This window comes from Mus caroli, chromosome 6 (genome assembly GCF_900094665.2).
Source record: "Mus caroli chromosome 6, CAROLI_EIJ_v1.1, whole genome shotgun sequence".
Taxonomy (NCBI): Eukaryota; Metazoa; Chordata; class Mammalia; order Rodentia; family Muridae; genus Mus; species Mus caroli.
In genome coordinates, this window is record NC_034575.1 from 102,320,590 (window position 1) to 102,340,102 (window position 19,513).

General features: G+C 40.5%; 1 protein-coding gene across 3 annotated transcripts in view; it reads right to left on the minus strand.

The window, feature by feature from the left end:
- Crbn (cereblon) overlaps positions 1–6,601 on the minus strand; it is a 22,126-nt gene extending 15,525 nt beyond the window's left edge. The window contains exons 1-4 of one of the 3 annotated variants that reach the window (XM_021164369.2): positions 6,516–6,601; positions 2,401–2,513; positions 1,522–1,724; positions 699–848 (exon numbers count right to left, since the gene is read on the minus strand). In XM_021164369.2, coding sequence (XP_021020028.1) covers positions 699–848; positions 1,522–1,724; positions 2,401–2,513; positions 6,516–6,582 — 533 coding nt within the window. In that variant the 5' untranslated portion in view covers positions 6,583–6,601. Of the gene's footprint in view, positions 1–698; positions 849–1,521; positions 1,725–2,400; positions 2,517–4,769; positions 4,845–6,515 lie in introns of those variants that run through there. The other 2 variants (XM_021164368.2, XM_029478428.1) reach the window with 2 other exon arrangements.
- Between the last annotated feature and the right edge of the window lie 12,912 nt (positions 6,602–19,513).

The window sequence follows — 19,513 nt, forward strand, 5'->3', positions numbered from 1 at the left end:
ACAAATGCTTGCTTCTAATTCATTCCTTCTTAAGAAGATGGGCCAAGTTAGCAGAATTTGGTAGGAAAGGAGAAACAAAGACATACTTCCTGAACATATGAAAAGCTACGTTAACTACGTTACTATCCCCAGGGAACTTCTAAGCTTCACACAATGCAGACAACAGCATTTCTACATTACTCATATAAAGGACATCTTGGGATGATACGCAACTCACACTGCAAACAAGCAAGCATCTTCACGGCTGGCGCAGCTACGGTGCAGCAGTTGGCCAGTGTACTTACTCAGTGTGACTTTCAAGCAGCTCCATAATGCGGCCAATGCCACACCTCTCCTGCTGCGCATGCTGACTGATTACAGCTTTGCCTTCTACTCTCTATGCACAGAGAGCTCTTCAATTCCAAAGCCTTTCCCCCAGCATTCCTACCTGTATTACTGTTCTCCAACCTGGAGTGGCATTACATTGCCACAGCCTTACCCCACATTAAGTCACCCTGGACTGAGAGGTGAGAATGAAGCATCTACAGTTGTTTTACACTTGACAGGTGACTGCTAAACATCAGCATTGGAACTATGTACGGGCTTTCACCTTAGCAGGCGAAGAGAACAAGTAATAAAGCTCAAACATAATCAGTAAGTTATAAATAGTAAGTCAGCCAAGACCATCATCTCCCTGTAAGACGTTCAGTGCTCCTTACCCATCTGACTGTGTTCGAAGTTCGAGGACCTTGAACCGCTGCCTTCCGATTGCTTTCACTTTCACTACTTCAATTCCAAACTCCTGCTCTTCTCGATACGCATAGATCTCCGCTGTTGTTCCAAACTGTGCTTCCCTTTCTTGTACATTACTTCCAAGACAAAAATGGACAGAGTTTTCAGCTTTGGCTCATAATTATGTAAAGCTGGCAAAAGCGATTGGGCAAACACTGTGACAATTACAGCAGCCAAGCCACACTAGGAAGCTAACACACAAGGCCCCAGAAGGCAAACAGCGCATTTTAAAATAAAGGTAGACTTTTAGGCTTCATTGAGATAACCCAGTGCTAAGAAGTTTTAAATCCTTATTTCACAAAGTGAGCATTCTTTCACTTTGGTGGGTAATGATGGTCGCACTAATTAGCAGTGCTGCGACTGTTTCGGGGGAGGGTCAGCGGGGGTGATTTCCTGCCTCCACCACGGTGCCCTCATTTGCCACAGGCTACTGGAGAATAGCTTCACTTAACTATGGTTTTATACTGGTACAACTTGTGAGTTCTGAAAGAGAAAAGTAACCTTTATTTAAAACATTTCAAACTTAGCTATTTTTAAATAAAGACAGTTCTGAACAGGCAGGTTTTCCATTAAGTGAGTGGAAGTTTTTCAAGAGCCAAACACAGCTACACTGTGAAAACAGCGAAACACTGAAAATGTGACACAAGACCGTTTGCTTCACACTCCTGTCCAGTATCTGCAAATTCCCGTTGGCTTTGGCTGCCGCACTGACTTTGGCAGGGTGGTAAGCAGATCTGTCTAATCTCTTACCTGTATGCAAGGACTGCAAAGGTCCTGTCTTTCTGGATTAAGTTCCGCACCATGCTGACTTCTTGTGGGTGAGAGAGCTGCAGTGGGAGTGTCTGCCCAGGAATCAGGATCATCATCACCTCAGGAAGGACTGGGATCACCTGGCAGCTGTCGTCGTCATGCAAAGTCCTCCCGTGGAACTCCTCCATATCAGCTCCCAGGTACTACTCAAGAGCACAGAGTCAAGACACACACTTACTACACCTCAACCTACTAAAGAATAAAGCAGAGGAAAAGACTAAACAGAGCACATGTTTACTTAAATAATCTGTTATATAAGCATGCCTCCATCAAACTCTAATTTTTCATCTAGTATTTCCTATTAGAACTCCCAATTTTTATCAAGAATCGATCATTATTTTGTAATTCAAAATATTTTCACCAAATCTCCTCTATGTCCAAAACTGACAAAGCATAGGACAGAATTTTTTACCGCCCCACATCCCAACAGTTCTGAAACAACACTAAGAACACTTAATGGCTCACTTACTCGCAGAACCCTTCAGAGGAAGACAATTCCTCAAAGAGTCGCACCCAAGATAAGTTTAAACATTAAAGCTATGTGTTAGCTTTAATGTGTACATATTAGCTTACAAATTAGAAAATAGTCAAGAATCACATGAGGATATAGTATGACACTGCTTCCATTTCTAAAATTACATGCTTATGCACTGGAAATTAAGTCTGTTCTCATCCACGAATTCTAGGGTCAGCTACGATGCAGGAATCCTCTAGGCAGTCACCTGCACTGGTCCTCTAGTGTGGCACCCTGCACTTAGGAAATTCCAGCCACAGATAAACGTCCACATACTGTATTTGCTCAATGACTAAATGACATACTGTATGTGAGGTTGGCAGACTGGTGTCAAAGTTTATGATATTCGGTTTTCTGGCTTCTTTACTATCTTGGTCTTCAACTTCCATTTCAATTTCATCATCTTCATCTTCACTGTCTGCTAAAGGAGAATAATAGAGGGGAAAAATGAGATTCATTTAAAAAAAAAAAAAGAAGAAAGAAAAAAGGAAGTCAGTTCTGTTTCCATTCACACACCCTGAATTGAAGAAAGACACTCTTAAAAAGAAAGCTGTGCAGAGACAGCGGCAGAGGCTGGGTCTGTGCTCTTTCTGCCATGGCGCCTTTTCCTTTCTTTTCTTTTCCTTTCTTTTTTCCCTGTTTTTAACAATCATCTATTTTAGGACACTTTAAGATTTACTGGAATGTTGGAAAAAATAGAATTCTAGCATGCCAAGACTATCTTCCTCCATTGTTAGCGTGGTCCACACATCTGGTATTCTTGTGACAACTAAGACATCGATATTGGCACATTACTGTTAACTAAATTCCTTATCTTATTTGGATTGCCTTTGATTTTCAGCTATTCTCCACTTCCTGTTACCTCTCCAGGACACCATGTTATATTTAGGTATGGCTCCTTTGCTGCCTATGGTACGCACATGCTGGCTGTTCTGTCTTCCTTATCAGGACTTTACACAGCATCCCTCAATAGGGAATAGATGTCATTCTCAGAGTTCTGCTGGGGAGAGCGCCACTTCCTCACCTCACATCAAGGGTACATAGAGTCAGCCTAACCTAGGGGCTGATGTGCCCCTTGATTTCTGGTCAGAAACAGCCACCAGCTTCCTTCACTGTAAACCACCTCACCCCCTCCCCCACAGTTACACCACACTGTTAGAAAGCAGATTACTAGGTCCAGCCTAATGAGTGATATGGCTGAATTAGGCCAATGTCCTGCATGGATGAGTTTTATCTTCTCCATCACTACTAATTCTGACACCTTACATAATGAATTCCAATTGATTAAAACTTAGCTTCTTCATTTGAAAAAAAAAAAAAAACAATGAAGGCTTGAACAAAGTAATCTCCGAGGTTCTTTCAGACTTTAGCTACAAAGTTTCTCTGTGAAAAATAAAGCAAGGAAGAGACAAGCAGGCGAGAAAGATCTGTAAATGAAACTGGGAAAAAGTACCATTAAAACCTGGCTCAGGGCACCACTTTCCTAGTGGCTGCTCTCCTGGCTTTCACCATCATACTAAAAATGTTTGCAATTATTTTTCATAAAACATTGCTTTGTCATTCTCAATTTAAAAATAAAGTTGGCCCAAAGAAAATACATTTTAAAGGAGATTTTTTTTTTTTTCTGTTTTTCGAGTTTTTGGAGATAGGGTTTCTCTATGTAGCCCTGGCTGTCCTGGAACTCACTCTGTAGACCAGGCTGGCCTCGAACTCAGAAATCTGCCTGCCTCTGCCTCCCAAGTGCTGGGATTAAAGGAGTGCACCACCACTGCCTGGCAAAAGGAGATATCTTAAGAACTCTACCTGTATTTTTTTTTTTTTTTTTGAAATGAAATGAAAGCTAAGCTGATCCACCTGATAACATGCTGCTGCCATGGGCAGAGATGAAAGTCTGAAGAAACAAACCACAGCACTACTTTCTAGAAGTGGTGCTCTATCAAGTGTGAGCTGTTCTTTTCCTGCCAACTATGGGAACATTTCCAACTCGATGACTTTGTTCCTTGTAATGTTTAGAACTGTCTGAAGATATCTTTGGCTGTCACAACTATAAAAACCCTGGTAATGCAGACTTGGGAGTTGTCTAGGCATACTCTTACACACACTGTGCTGCAACATAGCAAGGGGTTTTCCAGGCTCAAAGGGTGACAGTCTCAAGGTTGGGAAACAATGGCCTAAACTAAGTCTCATTTCTGTTCATATGTTTTTAAATACCTCCAAGAAGTTTTAAAATGCATAAGGTTTCATTACAAATTGGTCAGCTTTTCCATTTATGAAAATTATTATTTACAACAAACTACCTGAAAGTATGTTCTTATGAAAAAACATGAAGATTTTACTTTATTTTTATTATAAATTCCTAGATATAAGGATGGTCAAAGAGAAGAACATAATTCAAGTGGTATGCAGACAGTTTATATTTAACATTTCTAAACATGATTTTATTGACAATAGGGAAGTTTATCTAGAGATAAAGACGAAGCTAAAATAAGAAAAACATTCTGAATTTAATTTTTTCATCTACAACTCCGAGAATCTAGATTTTACTTGACATTTGGAGAGACCCATTCTCTTCTTCAACTTTAAAGTACCTGCTATTAGCTTCAGGGCTAATACACCTGAAATTTCCTATGTTTATTCTTTAAAAGAATTTGCTCATGAACAAGGCTATACTTAACTTCTCCAACTTGGTTATGTTTTTCTCTGAACACTTAATTTGTCCAATATGGATTCTTCACACCTAAAATGTTAAGCAATTCCCTTAGCTGTTAAGGATGATCACTTTTCAAAGCAAGATACACTACATGAATTCAGGGGACAAGCCAAAGTGTCTCCAGAAATAAAACTCTTATAATTTGGAAACCCACTATTCTATATCTACAACACCTGTGACCCTCTTCCTTCTAATATTTTCAAATTGAGAAAATACAGACTTTTCAGAGCTCCCGGTGGCTCACACAGGAGCACCTGATGAATGCCAACGGCGGGGGAGCACCCTCCTACTCCACCACTCTCCCAGAATGTCTGCTCCATTCACAGTGGAGCTGCTGTCCCTGAAATCTCTTCTGCTGAAAGATGATCACCTTTATGAACTGCAGCGAGTACAGCTCAATAACCAGTGGCTTACAGAAAAGGTGCTCTCTATGCACTGGCCCTGCACCCAGCATTTCTTCTTCTGTCTACACTACCACCAAGGAACACATTCACACCTGAAGCACACCTTCTGAGGCAACAAACTGAAACCTGAAATTATTTCTTTACCCGCCCCCCCCCCACAAAAGTTCCTAACTGAAATGACTAAGGATGCACGTTTTCAACAATGTAGGACTAACCTAGTCCACAAAAGAATCCTAAGTGAATCTCCATCACAAGATTTTCAAAACCCACAATAATCCCTACCCATGAAAATCACAGCAGGAGTTGGAGACATAGCTCAGAGGATTTGGGAGTGCCTGGTATTCAATCCTGCAAAGAAACACAAACCCAGAACACCCAGCAGCAGTTGCTTATATGGCTCTAAATGAACTGCACCTGCGATTGTAATTATTCTCAATAGCCTTATCCTAACTGTGAACCTCCCAAAAGTAGCGGAGTGACGTTTTTCCTACAAACAAAGGTTAACCGACTGCATGGCTTATAACTACAACCAAAAGGCTCTGGCAATAGTCTGTGTTGCTACAGCATTCGAAGTTCATCCACTTTCAGCGTTCAATACTGCAACATAAGTTGTCATAAGCCATAAAACCATAAAGTAAGCAGGAGAAATCGGTAATACCGTTCTCTTGAGTATCCTAAAAGTAGGCATATTATTTGCAAACCTGAGAAAAACCACTAAATAACTACCTCCACAGAGAGATAGCTAAGAGATACCAGCTGTGGTGGCAGATCAGTACACCGCGGAGCCCTATCTGCAACTGTGTGACCTTCCACGTCACTGCATGGTATACATTTAACAACCGGTCGATAAGTTTCTCCTCCATAAGCAAGGTTCTGGACAGATGACAGGTGTAATAATAAAAGCAGAAATGCATGCAAAGCATTCACTGCGGGGCCCACGACGTGCAAGTGCCCACTGCATGTTAGCTGTCTTATGAGAAGGCAGACGAGCAGGAAAAGTAACGGCTGCTAATGTCACCCGGTTCCCAACTTCGCCTACTCCCACAACATTTTCAGGGAGGCCGGCTTGGGAGAAAGATGGTAAGGAATGGGGGTCCCTGATCTAGGAAACCAAAGTCCGTCGCCCCAACATCCCCGACAGCCCAGGAAACAGGCCGGCAGGAAAGCGCAGAGCTGCGGAGGGCGAGGCTCACACGAGAGGCTCCCCACCGGCCGCTGCGCCCGAGTAGCTGTCCCCGTCCTCCCTGCGGGATCGGCCCCGGGCCTCGGTCTCCACCCACGGCCAAGCGCCCGTCCCGGAGGTTACCAGGCAGAAGCGGCAGGTGGTTTCCCATGTTGTGCGCAGCGTCCTGGTGATCTCCCTCGCCGGCCATGTCTGTTTACCCGCAAAGGAGCCTGGGAAAGGGCGGTGCCGGGACGCAGGGGGAGGGTCTGCGTTACGCCGCCGCCACGCTCCCGGGCCACAGCGCCCCCTGGCGGCTCCAACGAGGCGAGCCGAGAGCGGCACAGCGGAGCCATCTGAAGATGACCATTTCTAAGGAGGACAAGAAACCCAATGCTATCCGTGACCCACTGCCCCTACACAAGTTACACAGCTCCCTTCTCAGCCACAAAGACGTTTTGACAGGTGGGAAACCCAAGTCTGTGTTTTTAGTGTCCACTTGGAGCAAACACGTCTTTATACAGCATCCTCTTTTGTATGGACTGTTCCAGGGGTCGTTGGAATATAGCTGATTTTTAAAACGATTTCAGTAGCCCTCGGATATAGCCCCAAATTTACATGTATCAGTATGAAGCAAAGATTTGCAAGGACAAAAAAGGCTGATAATCACCTGGAAAATAAAACTGTCAGTATATAAACTAGCCTAGTCATAATGGCTTCACTAAGAGAAAAATTGATCAATGTATGGTAAAAACAATTACAAAATGCTAAAAGAAAGAGAATTGTTCTAGCACTGGAATTGTGGCTGGATTTTTTTCAAATTTCATGAGTGTATACAATATATTTCTAACACGTTTTCACTGAAGAAAAGAAAATTGGGAAAATAATGAAATGACAAAAGATATCTAAAGAAGGAAGTAGTGGTAGTAGGCAGAGAATAAGAGGAAGGAAAAAAAAAAGTAAACGAATGAATCTGAGGTTTGAAGACATTTTACCCCAAGAAAAAATGCTGTATTAAAAAAAATTCACAACCTGAAAACACGTTGGAATGGTAACTGGATCTGATAGGCATTTCCTACCGTGACCAACACATAGGCCAGATTAGACCAGATTAAAAGTAGGTAAAGGCATGGTTATCAGGAGGCAGCTCTAAGGGGAGTTCGCTGGTCTCACAGGTGGAGGTCAGTGAAGTCAAACATCTAGGCTAAAGCAACGTGACTTTATGGAGTTTTGGTGAGGAGTGATTACTTGTCGGTTAGGAGATGGGTTTGTTGCCCATACCTAGTTAAAAACTGAATGAACCCCTGGCAGCCACTCTTGGGTGGGTTCCAGGAAACGCTGACATGTTAGCCCGGAGTTTTCTCCAAGAGGGCGGTGGAGTTTTCACTCTGCGGGTGGGGGTCAGGGAAGGATAGTAGACTGGGTTTCCCAGCTTGTACAGGGGAAGAGCAGGAGTTCAGCCTAACACATATCACTCAGCCTTATGTCCCCGAGTCACTCTGACCTTGGCTAAGTCACTTTTATATCCTCAGAACTCAGTTTATCCAATGTTAAAACCAGAACGCAAATGTCCCAGATGTATCCCCTTTAATAGCATATACAATATTGATGCCTTTTATGATCGAGTTAAAAACAGCTGCATGAGCCATTGTAATAAGTTAAGGTATTTTTCTAGCTAGTAAGAGGACAATTCAGGTCTAGACCACCAGAGAGTATGGAACATAGATGGTGACTGTTAAAGAAAGAACAAAAAGTTCAACCAAGTATGAATGAATGTGCATAGCTGTGCACACATACATATATTTTTTGTTATCGCTGGATCCATTTCAATACAGTTCACAGAATTTCAATAAATTGTTTCGCTGCAGAATTTTCTATTTCAGCAAGCGTCTGGTTTCTATTTTATATATCTATCTGTGCATGTGTAAGTTCTCACTTTTTGGTTCACAGGGGAGCAAGTGTGTCAGTGAGTGTGGAGGCCAAAATATCAACCTAGAGTTTTATTACTTGGAGTAATTCACCTGGTTTATTGTGTCTTTCATTGGCCTAAGAGTAAACAATTAGGCCAGGGTGACTCCCCAGTGAGCCCCAGGGATCCAGTGTCTCTGCCTCTGTTGTGTTGGAGGATATTACAAGTGAAGCTTACCACCACAACAGGATTAAAAAGTATATTTTAATATAGATTCTTGAGATTGAACTCGGGTCCTCATGCTTGCACAACAAACACTTCAGCAACTGAGCATCCTCCCTAACCCAGAGTAGGTAGTTTCTAAATAAGGAAGCTCTTACTTTGCTGGTGGTATCTCAAGAGTGCCTTTCAATTATCTGAACCCTGAGTCAGTCAGTCAAGAATTGTCTGTGCCACATCTCATACCTCCTGCCGATGGATGGGTGGGGAATAAAATATGGAGTGAAAAAAATAAATAAATTAATTAATTAAAAAAAGAATTGTATAGGAAAGAAAAAACTTAGAAAAGCTCTCTCTCTCTCTCTCTCTCTCTCTCTCTCTCTCTCTCTCTCTCTCTCTCTCTTCTTTCTCCCCTGTAGCCATACTCCAGTATCATCAGAGCTCCCATTTGTATTTCTTTCCCAGTTTTCTTTTATCCCTCCTCCCTTCAAATTCACTACCTAGTTCTTTCATTCTTCCTGTCATCCCTCTAACGTGTTCACATGTATCTATAGCTTCACCTTTCAGAAAGGCTCACAAGACATGGCACTGGAAAAAAGTATCAAAGCAAGCACGCTTCTTGTATTAAAGCCCTACATTCTAGAAGTAATCAAGAACCATGATCATATACTGGTGTGCACGTGTGTGTGTGCATGTGCGTGTGTGTGTGTGTGTGTGTGTGTGTGTAGTAAGCCAGGTAGGAAGACACCTTTTCTTTAGAGTACTCTGTCAAATGCTGGGTCTGGCAGTTATTGCTGTGAGATGTGTACTTCAGCACCTCACGCTGTAAATCCCAGTTACAGGTGGATAAAAGATAAATCTTGTCTGCTCTGCACAGGTCTAGAGGGGAGGAAAGGGGGAAACCTGCTCTGTAAGCTGGAATATAATCAGAGGCAGGGCATCTTTCATGGCCTCCTCAGTGTCAACAATTTTATTAATGACTCTCATATTTCAGTTGTATGTAGAATAATGCAGGGTTGGAAGAAATTGTTATATGCAGCTTTCACAGCCACTGTAACATTGTCTGGTCCTCCAGAGTGTATACAGGCTCCACAGAGGTTGGGTTATTTGTGAGAAATGATTGTTTGGGACAATACTTAGGGCTTCAATTTACTGCGACCTCCTACCACCGCATCCATCTCTGACTTGACAGGTAAAGTAGAGAAGATTTTGCAAGATGGTAAAATGTGGGGCAATTTATGGTTCTTAGACTTTCGTACAAAATTGTTTTCATGACTCACCTGGATATTTCGAATGGCATGTGACTCTTCTACCACAGCTGAGGATCACTGCAGAGAGTTGAGCACAAAACACGAAACGGCTCTAGGTTCCACTTTCTTCCTCACTTTTTAGATCATAATTGCTCCATTCTTCTCCTTCTTCTGTTTTCTTGGTGTTGCTGTAACAGTTGACTGTATCCAAGTGGCTGGATATTCTTGCTACAATGGCACAATACCAGCAGCTCCCTGCAACAGAAGTTTATACATTTTGCTCAAAGAAGGTGGAGATGGGGCCTCTCCAGGACTTTTCTCTCTTGATGGATCATTAGGCTACTTCCCAATTGCAGCACGTCCCCACTGGAATTTTCTTCTCCAATCACTAGCTGCCACAGCAGAAAGCAGTGGCTTGGAGAATGAATTACTGTCATTTAAGTGCCTTCACTTCAGAGCAAAGCCTAACAACCTCTACTCATACTTAGTTGGCCAAAGCAAAAGCTAGGGCTCCGTCTAAGTTGCAGTGAAAGAATAATATTCTTCACAGAAGTGGACTTTGGTCATACCAGGAACATTTGCCTCAGGGTGGGACTAAATAAGTGGTTTTCATGTATGTGGAGACACACACAGACAGATACACACAGAAAGACACTTATATGAATGGTTGGTTAAGTTTGACTTAGCCACAGGACTAAACTCAAAAAATACATCTTTAAGTGATTTCAGTGTTATAAAAACCTGAGTCATTCTCTCTCTCTCTCTCTCTCTCTCTCTCTCTCTCTCTCTCTCTCTCTCTTTCTCTCTCTATATATATATATATATATATATATATATATATAAAGAATACACACATCTATCTATCTATCTATCTATCTATCTATCTATCTATCTATCTATCTATCTATTCTACTACATATCTTGGCTACATGGTCTAGTCTATCACACCTAAGCTAAACCTTCCACAGTGTGTTGCTGTCCTGAATTTGATAGACACTTGTAGTACATGTTAAGTACTTTCAGATCTAGCCATACTGAGAATATGGTATCAAGGATGAGAACTGGCCCACCGTGCAAGGCCAATGCCCTTCATGACGCTTCCAAAACTTAGAGATTATTCTGGGTGAGTTGGTGAGTGAGTGATGAATGTATATGAGGAATGTATATGAGGACCTTCTGTACAGCTCTGTAGACTTTGTAAACACAATACACATAGAATATTCTAAATTTATACCAAGTATATGCTTCAGGATTAAAGGTTAGCATATTGAAACCTTTTACCTTAAGAGCTATTTTTAAAAAATCTTTTGACTTGTATCTAAAAACAAAAACACATTGTATCACCATACACTGTTTTTTTAAGTTGGGATTTTTATAATTTACTCTTATATTTTAAAATACATGTTTAAATTTTCTAAGCTTATTTTCTTTTGGCTAAAACTAAGAAACACACACACACACGCACACACATTAGCTGATGTGTATGGAGGGCCAGGTGTACTACCACTGTGCTCCACTTCTGTATCATGTCCCATTGGAGGGTACTTGGGGCCATAATATTTGGAATGTGACCTCTTGAGATCACAAAGTCTTTGTTAGAATACTTTGAGAAGGCCCTGCCTGGGGCTGTTTAAATTTAGCTTTAAAAAAAAAGTAGAATAAATACCTTCTAAAATAACCATTAACATATATTACAGTAAATATATAAATTAGTAATATATAACAAATAATTGTCTACTAGAGATGTAACAACTGACGACAGTGCACTGGGTTATATGGGTGACATGACCTGTTGAGAGCAATGTATTGTGCTATGACATTGTAACATCACTAGGTGGCAGTAGTTCTTTAGCGGCATCATACCTTCATGAGTCACCATAGTAAAAGCGGTCCAGCATGCCTGTGGCTGGTTGGAATTCCTGGCTTCCTGGCAGGCACTTGATTCTAAATCAGAAGAGTTACTTCTGGTCTGTCACTCACATGGGAGCAAGTGTTTGTTAAACATTTAACTCGGATTCAAGGTTGACATATGGGCTTTGTGTGTGGTTTTTTTGAATTTAGGGCCCTCTTGAGAAGTCGGCTCTCAACCTATCCCAATGCATTACAATCACAAGGCAGTTTCCATGGATGAAAGATAGTCAGCCCAAAGGATGTTCAACATCTCAATCAGTGTCCAAGTCTCTGCAGCTTTGTCTCCCTGAGTCTCCTTACATCTTTGTTTACTGTGTTTCTAACTTTTGTCCTACCCTACTGGGGTAAAAATTGTCCTACCCTACGCTTAACTGCCTAGATCAACCCTGTCAGAGCCTTTCTCTTACTATGGATCTTGCTTTTTGTCACCCTATGTGTCATTTCTTATCCTTGTCCTGGATACCACACATGTATTGTCACTGAAATCACTGTTGTATGTTTTGTTTGGAGTCTCAACTATTAGACGGTTTTCTCATTGCTGTGACCCAACAAGAAGTCCCTTGGAGGCGTGGAGGGGGTTATTTTGTTGGTGGTTTGAGAATATAATACACCATGATAAAGAAGTCATGGTGGAAGCATCTCTCAGCTGTGAAATCAGAGGCAAGTGGAGCTGCTTGATCATATCTATGTGGACTGGGGAGGAGAGGTGGGACCAGAAAAATTGAGCCCTCAAGGCCTGCCACCTGGTGATCCACTTCTTCCAGCTCGGTTCCACTTTCCAAAGTTTACAAAAATCTCCCAAACAGCATTACCACCTGGGGATTGTAAACTTTGAGGGTTAATGTAATGTAATTATCAGGTTGACGGGATATAGAATCACCCAAGAGATGAATTCTGAGTAAGTCTGTGTGCTTCTAATTAACAGAGGTGGGAACATCTACTCTAACTATGGATGGTACCCTTTGACTAGCTAGGGTCCTGCTGAGCACTGCTTCCTGACTATGGATACATTGTGACCAGTTGCCTCATGGTCCTGTTACCATGACTTTCCCATCATAATGGGCTGTCTTCTCAAACTTCCTTCATTACCTTTGTCAGGTACTATGTGACTGCAACAGTGAAAGTAACGCGACTTTAACTTCGTAGTCTGTCAAGAAGTCTGGCAGCCACCCAATGTTATGGCAATACTGCAGTCTTCCACTGAGAATGTACAAGCATAACACCAAGAGATTCCCAACACTTTCTGGAAGGAAGCTCTACTTTGGCACTTATTTCTTCTCCAGCTTCAACACGGTCTTAAGTGGGTGGGCTTTAGTTAGTGTTCTTGATGGATGTGGCAGAAAATGCAAAAGGATTTGCTTGGGGATTTGATTATTGTGGGGTTGACTTTCAGATACTATGCTGCCTTTCTTGTCCTTCATCTTCTAGAGGACCTTGCTTTATAGAGTACAGCATAGGATGAATTAGATCTATTGCTCTGTTGTTTGGAGTCAGGTTCTAGAGAATGAGAGTGTCATGATTTGCAGCCCAGTCTGGTGTCTTCTGAGCTTTGCCATATGGCCATTTTCTTGTCATCTGGCATCTCCCGGGACTCGCTCAAGGTGCTTGAGAAGTCATCATATTCTAACCAATACACAGACTATGCTGAATTCAATTCATACCATGCCACCTATGGTAGTTTGAATAGGAATCACTACATAGACTCATGTATTTGAATGATTGGCTCATATAGAATGATACTAGTTGGAGGTGTGACCTTGTTGGCGTAGGTATGGACTTGACAGAGCAAGTGGGTCATTGTGTGGCAGGCTTTGATGTCTCCTATGCTCATGCTAAGCCCAGTGTGCCACACAGTCTCCCTCTGCTTCCTGTGAATCCAGATGTAGAACTCTCAGCTCCTTGTCCAACATCATGTCTGCCTGCATGCTGACATGTTTTTTTTCCCCATGACTAAACCTCTGAAACTATAACCCAGCCCCAATTAAAGGTTTTTCTTTTAGACTTGCTGTGGTCATGGTATCTCTTCACAGCAACAAAACCCAAAGTCAGACCCTGCCACAAGCAAAGCAGAGCATCTTGCAACTCACCCTTCACATTCACAATCCTTTTCCTTGTTAGACTTGGGTTGGAAAAAAAAACAGTGGTGAAAGTCAGATTATTTTAAAACACTTACACATAAATCTTGCTGAATGCAGAAACTGGTCCAATGCCTCAGATAGGGATATAATCGACGAATACAAAGAGCACAAAATGCTCCTTATTTAACTCTTTTCCCAAAGCGTTACTTTCTGCCTCACTCCGGTTAATAGACTATTAGCTGGAAATCTTTTCTGATATTTTTCAAGGAAGAAAGATATTCCATATATTATTTTGAAGCCCTTTCTTCTCTCCTTCCTCCACCCCTTCTATATATTTCTTCCTTTTTACTTTAGTTTTATGAGTCAAGATTTTACTATATAGTCCAGGCTATACTTGAGTTGACTCCAAACACCAAGATGTCCTCAGATTTATGATCTTCTGTCTCTACTTTCTGAGCACTGGACTTATAGGCTATAACCTCCATACCATATGAAACTTTATTCTTCTCTTCTACTTGTTGTGCTCTGCAGAATGGGCATTTATGATAAGGAGATGATGACTTACTCATCTTTTTATGTTTGCTGAAAAGTAAAGTGTAGGATGTTGAAAAGAGACGGTTGAATTAAATTCAAGCCAGAAAGGGATGGCTTTTTCAGAAAGGGATCATCTTTCAGGACTGTATGGATGTACAGACTCCAAGCCAGGACAGAAAAAAAGAAATACTGAAAGTAATGGCTATAATAACCTATATCCACAGAATGCTCTCTAATTGCCAAGGCTTAGGAGAAACTTCTTTCCATGATTTTACTTAATGATCCTAGTAGTCCAGAAGATAGGCATCTATAAGTCAACCTAAATGTACCAGAGAGCTGATATACCATGACTAGGGTAGCACAGCTGAATAAGCAGAGCTGAGAAAGAAAATCTAGGGGCTGGTGAGATGGCTCAGTGGGTAAGAGCACCCGACTGCTCTTCCGAAGGTCCAGAGTTCAAATCCCAGTAACCACATGGTGGCTCACAACCATCTGTAACAAGATCTGACGTCCTCTTCTGGAGTGTCTGAAGACAGCTACAGTGTACTTACATATAATAAATAAATAAATCTTTTTAAAAAAAATCTAGGCCAGGCTATTTCCAAAGGGAAGCAGCACACAATCACTAAGCATAGTGAAGGGGATTAATATAGGATAAGAAAAACAGGCAGGGTAGGAAAAAGAATTTCTTTCCTGGAAGTTGTATAGAAGGAAAGAGAGGTGAGAGTTACAGTATATCTTTAGCTGAATATCAGCCTTCCAGAGATGTCCACCTATAATATGCTAGTTTCCATGGCAAAAGGGGACTTGCAAATGTGCCAAAATGGAAATTTTGAGTTGTTGTCCAGGTGAGCTCAACATTCTCTGATGGGCCCTTATAAGAAGGATGCAGGAAGGTAAGAGTCCAAGACGACCTGATGGTAGAAACAGAGGTTCAGAGATGTGAGACACCAGGAGCAAAGGCAAGGAGTGTCTCTCAAAGCTTCCAGATTTTTTTCAGCTATCCTTTCCATAATGAAAAACTAGGATTTGTTTTCCAGCCAAACTGCAAGCATAGAAATCATGTGCCTGTGTACATTAACTACAAATTTAGCCTCTGCCAAGAAGAAAATATTGTCCAATCCCAGTATGCATATTGGGAGGAATTAGGTTGTGAGAACTCAATCCAAAAGGAAGGTAGATCCCAGGTAGAAACCTATAGCCTCACATTCTTCCATCAGATAGTTCTTCTGATATTACCTTTCCTATTGTTCTCTTACAGTGTGTTCAAAAAAAGGTCTTTCTCTATCCAAATATTGACTTGGTTAAATTCTCTCATTGTCCATGTTTCAACATCCCACACTAATGGGAGGTCTTTTACCCTTACTTTCAAAGGGGGTCATTTACCTCACCTTATTCTACAGAGAAAGCACAAAGGAGCAAATTAATTTTCTTATATATTCATCAATAAGTATTCACAGTTTAAGCAAAAAAAAAAATGACAGCAATCATGGATTTAAAAGGGGGGTTAGGGAAAACTATGAGTATGCATAAACTCAGATAATTTGTGGTCAAGCTGTCATCCATGGGGAATGAACAAAGTCCTGGTCCATGCACTGGGAGCAGACTGGGCTTAAGTTTTGTTTCTAGAGCATGGAAAATTTTTCCCTCAAAGATGACTATTGTCTGCAACAGCCAAGTACAGAAAAGAAAAGCTGTGTGGAAGCACAATCTACATCAACAAAGTCTGTGGTTATTCTCACGTCAGTGACAAAGATTCCTAAAATACCAAGTAAAAGCTGTATAAAGACTATATAGACAGTAAAGGATGAAAGATCTTGATGTCATTGTACAAGTCTTTATGATCTCATATGAACATAAAGTATTGACTACTGTAAAATTCCCTCAGATCAGGAAACCTGTTGTTCAATTTGTTTCTCATTTACCAAATATTTTAATTCTCAGTTTAAAATAGTAAATCACGGTTACTTTTGAATATGAGCATGAAGATAAAAGTGGATGAAATTCATCTCAGATGCTTTTTAGTGTATCTGGCCCTTCTTGGCTGTATGTCCTTGGATAGGCTGCTTAACCCCCTGATCTTTGTTTCCTCATAAAATTTTTCAGTAGAAATGATATTTCAGATTTAGGGTAGGGAGTGTTAGGGATGAAACACAATGCCTTGTGCATGCTAAGCATTATTAACCATGTAAATATGAGGAGAAAGACCTCTGATACAAACTATCATGGCTAAGTTAATTAAAGCAAGCAATTAATTAAAGAAATGTATTTTTATTCATGTAGATAAGCTATCTCTCCCTAAAGGTGGGGTTTACGAGATCAACTTTGGACATGGATAAGATAAGGGTTTTTATAGTTCAGGAGTGTATGTGCATGTATGTGTGTGCACAGGGTGGTGATGGTAGTGTTTCGAAAAGGGGAATTTGTCTGGCAAACAGATGGAGTTACAGAATCAGCATAAACATAACAAGTTGGTAATAACAACAACCTGAAACAAAGATATGCTTGCAAGGTTATCATAATGAGGTTGTCATAACAACAGGTAATCATAACAATCTTTTGAAACAAAGGCATTGTTGTCACTTCCAGGAACAGGCAGTACAGAACAGGAACAGGCAGTAATCTAATTTGTAGTTAAGATTACAGGAGGAGCACAGCCCTCTCCTTGAAAAACAGAGATTTAGTTATAATAAAGACAAGCATGGCTTTTAAGCGTAAGATAGAGGCAGACTGATTTATTGTGGCTCTTCCACTAGGTGACTGAGTTATCCTGATACCTTCCAAGATGCTTGTGGTGTGCTTGTAGAGAAGAACAAAGTAGACACATTCAAAGCTTAGATATTAGTAACTGCTAAACAACACTCCTGTCAAGATGCCATTCCCCCTGATGAATGAATTGCATTTAGGCAGTTATTAGGGAATCCTATGGAAGAGGGGAAGAAAGGATTGTAGGAGACAGAGGAGTTGAGGACACCACATCCCACAAAATCAACTAAGCAGGGCTCATAGTGGCTCACAGAGACTCAAGTGGCAATTATGGAGTCTACAGGGGTCTGTGTTGGGTCCTCTAAATACATGCTGTGGTTGCACTTATGGTTGTGGTTTTGTGGTTGTTTGTCTTGGGGTGTTTGGAGGACTCCTATCAGTGGAAGCAGGAGTATTTCTGAGTCTTTTTCCTGCTCCTGGGATTGTTTTCCTCTTACTGGATTGCCATATCCTGCCTTGATATGAGGGTTTGTGTCTAGTCTTATTGCATCATGTTATGCCATGATCAGTTGAAATCTCTAGGAGGCCAGATCTTTTATGAAGGAAAACAGAGGAACAGTGGATCAAGGGGAGAAGGAAAGCATTTGTTGGGTTACTGGGAGTTGGGGAAGGAGTGGAAGCTGAAGTCAGGATGAATTTTTGTTTTTATGAGAGAAGAATAAAGAAAAAGAAAAAAAACAAATCTGGTGTTGAAAATGAAAATTGTAGAATTGTAGTTAATCTTTACCTGGTGTAAGGGGCACTGAGTGAGAGAAGAAAAGTGATCATTGGTGTTGGTAAGATTCTATTTCTAGGCATGATCAATAGTTTCATATATGTAATGAATTATCATATAATGATAATTCATTGACTTTTAAAATTTTGATTTATGTATGTGTTAAATTAAAAAAAGGTTTTAAAGTGTTTAAAGACAGACATTTCTGAACTTCATTCAGAACTTATTTTGAAAATGTATTTTCAAAGTTGCTTACTATGCTTTAACTGTCTTTAGAATTCAAGACTTGTCTTTACGGAAGAACTGAAGCATGAGGGGCCTCTCATGGGACGGAGAGCCAGCTTTCCTTCTGTGCTCACCCAGCAATTACCAGCTATGGTTGAAATTCACAGTGTCTCTCTTTTTACTTATTATTATTATTATTGAATCTTTTCTTACAGTCCAGTCGTTATCCCCCTCCTGGTTTGCCCTCTGACATTTCCTCATCCCATTCCTCCTTGTACAATCTCTTTCTTATCCATGAGATTTTTACTGGCTTTTCATGTGCATTGGAAGTTAACATATTTGGATTGTTAATCTTATTTTCCTTGTTGCTTCAGAATTAATTTTTTCAAAGAACAAAATAGAATCTCACAGAAAATATTGCTATGCATATACTATTTTGGAAAGGTATTTAATAACTTTTAATTGTTACATACATATTTACTTATTGTTAGTACATGTTTTGGTGGATCTTAAGTAAAATATATTACTAATACAATGGTGATTCCTCCTCAGGGTCTTGCTCTGGCTGCTCTCACTGCCCAAGATGCTCTTCCTCCAAATATGAATATATGCCATCTCACTTTACTAATAGTCTTAACAAAATTTGCTCTACTATTCAGATGCACCAGAAATCAAATAACACCTCTGTTTTCCACTTTAGACTACTTTATTTCTCCTCAAAACATTTCGCTCCATGATATTAATTTTATATTTGCTTGATAGGGTATGTTGTCCCCTTCCAACGGTAACTTCTACTAAACTGAAAGTGTTTTGTTCATTTGTCTGNCCACCATTTAATGCTTTGTACCTAAAACCTGACACTTCTTTGACATCCAATAAATACTTGTTAGATAAATGATAGGTTTTAAGTGGGAAATTAGAATAAACAAATTTGCTATGCAATTATAAAAAAAAAAAAGACTTGTCTTTAGTTTCTTCCAGCTTCCTATAGGCCTAAGTCACAAAACAAAGTGTGCTTAATTCTTTAGTTATATGTTACATATTGCCAAGCAAGCCCTCAACTTTATTATTGAGGGATTTTAGTTGGTTTTGAATTTCCATGGCTCAAGGCATTGCCTGACTCCAGAAAATGGTCAACAAATGTCTGTTGAGTGAAGTCTAGGGAATATTTGCTTAAAATATCTCATTTCTTTTCTCACCACTTTAATATAGTATCTTGTATAGTGAAGACATTCAAACATATTTGTTGAGTGTTTTAAAATGAATTCAGAAACCATAATAACAGTTTAAGCTACATGGTGTCTCACAGGGAAAGTGACTTCACATTCTTTTTCACTAGGCCATGAACTGTCACCAATTTTCTAGGAAATGTATGTCACTCTCCAAATAAATTTTCTGCTTAAAAAAAAAAACAAAAACAAAAACAAAAAAAAAAACAAAAAAAAAGCCGGGCGTGGTGGCGCACGCCTTTAATCCCAGCACTCGGGAGGCAGAGGCAGGCGGATTTCTGAGTTCGAGGCCAGCCTGGTCTACAA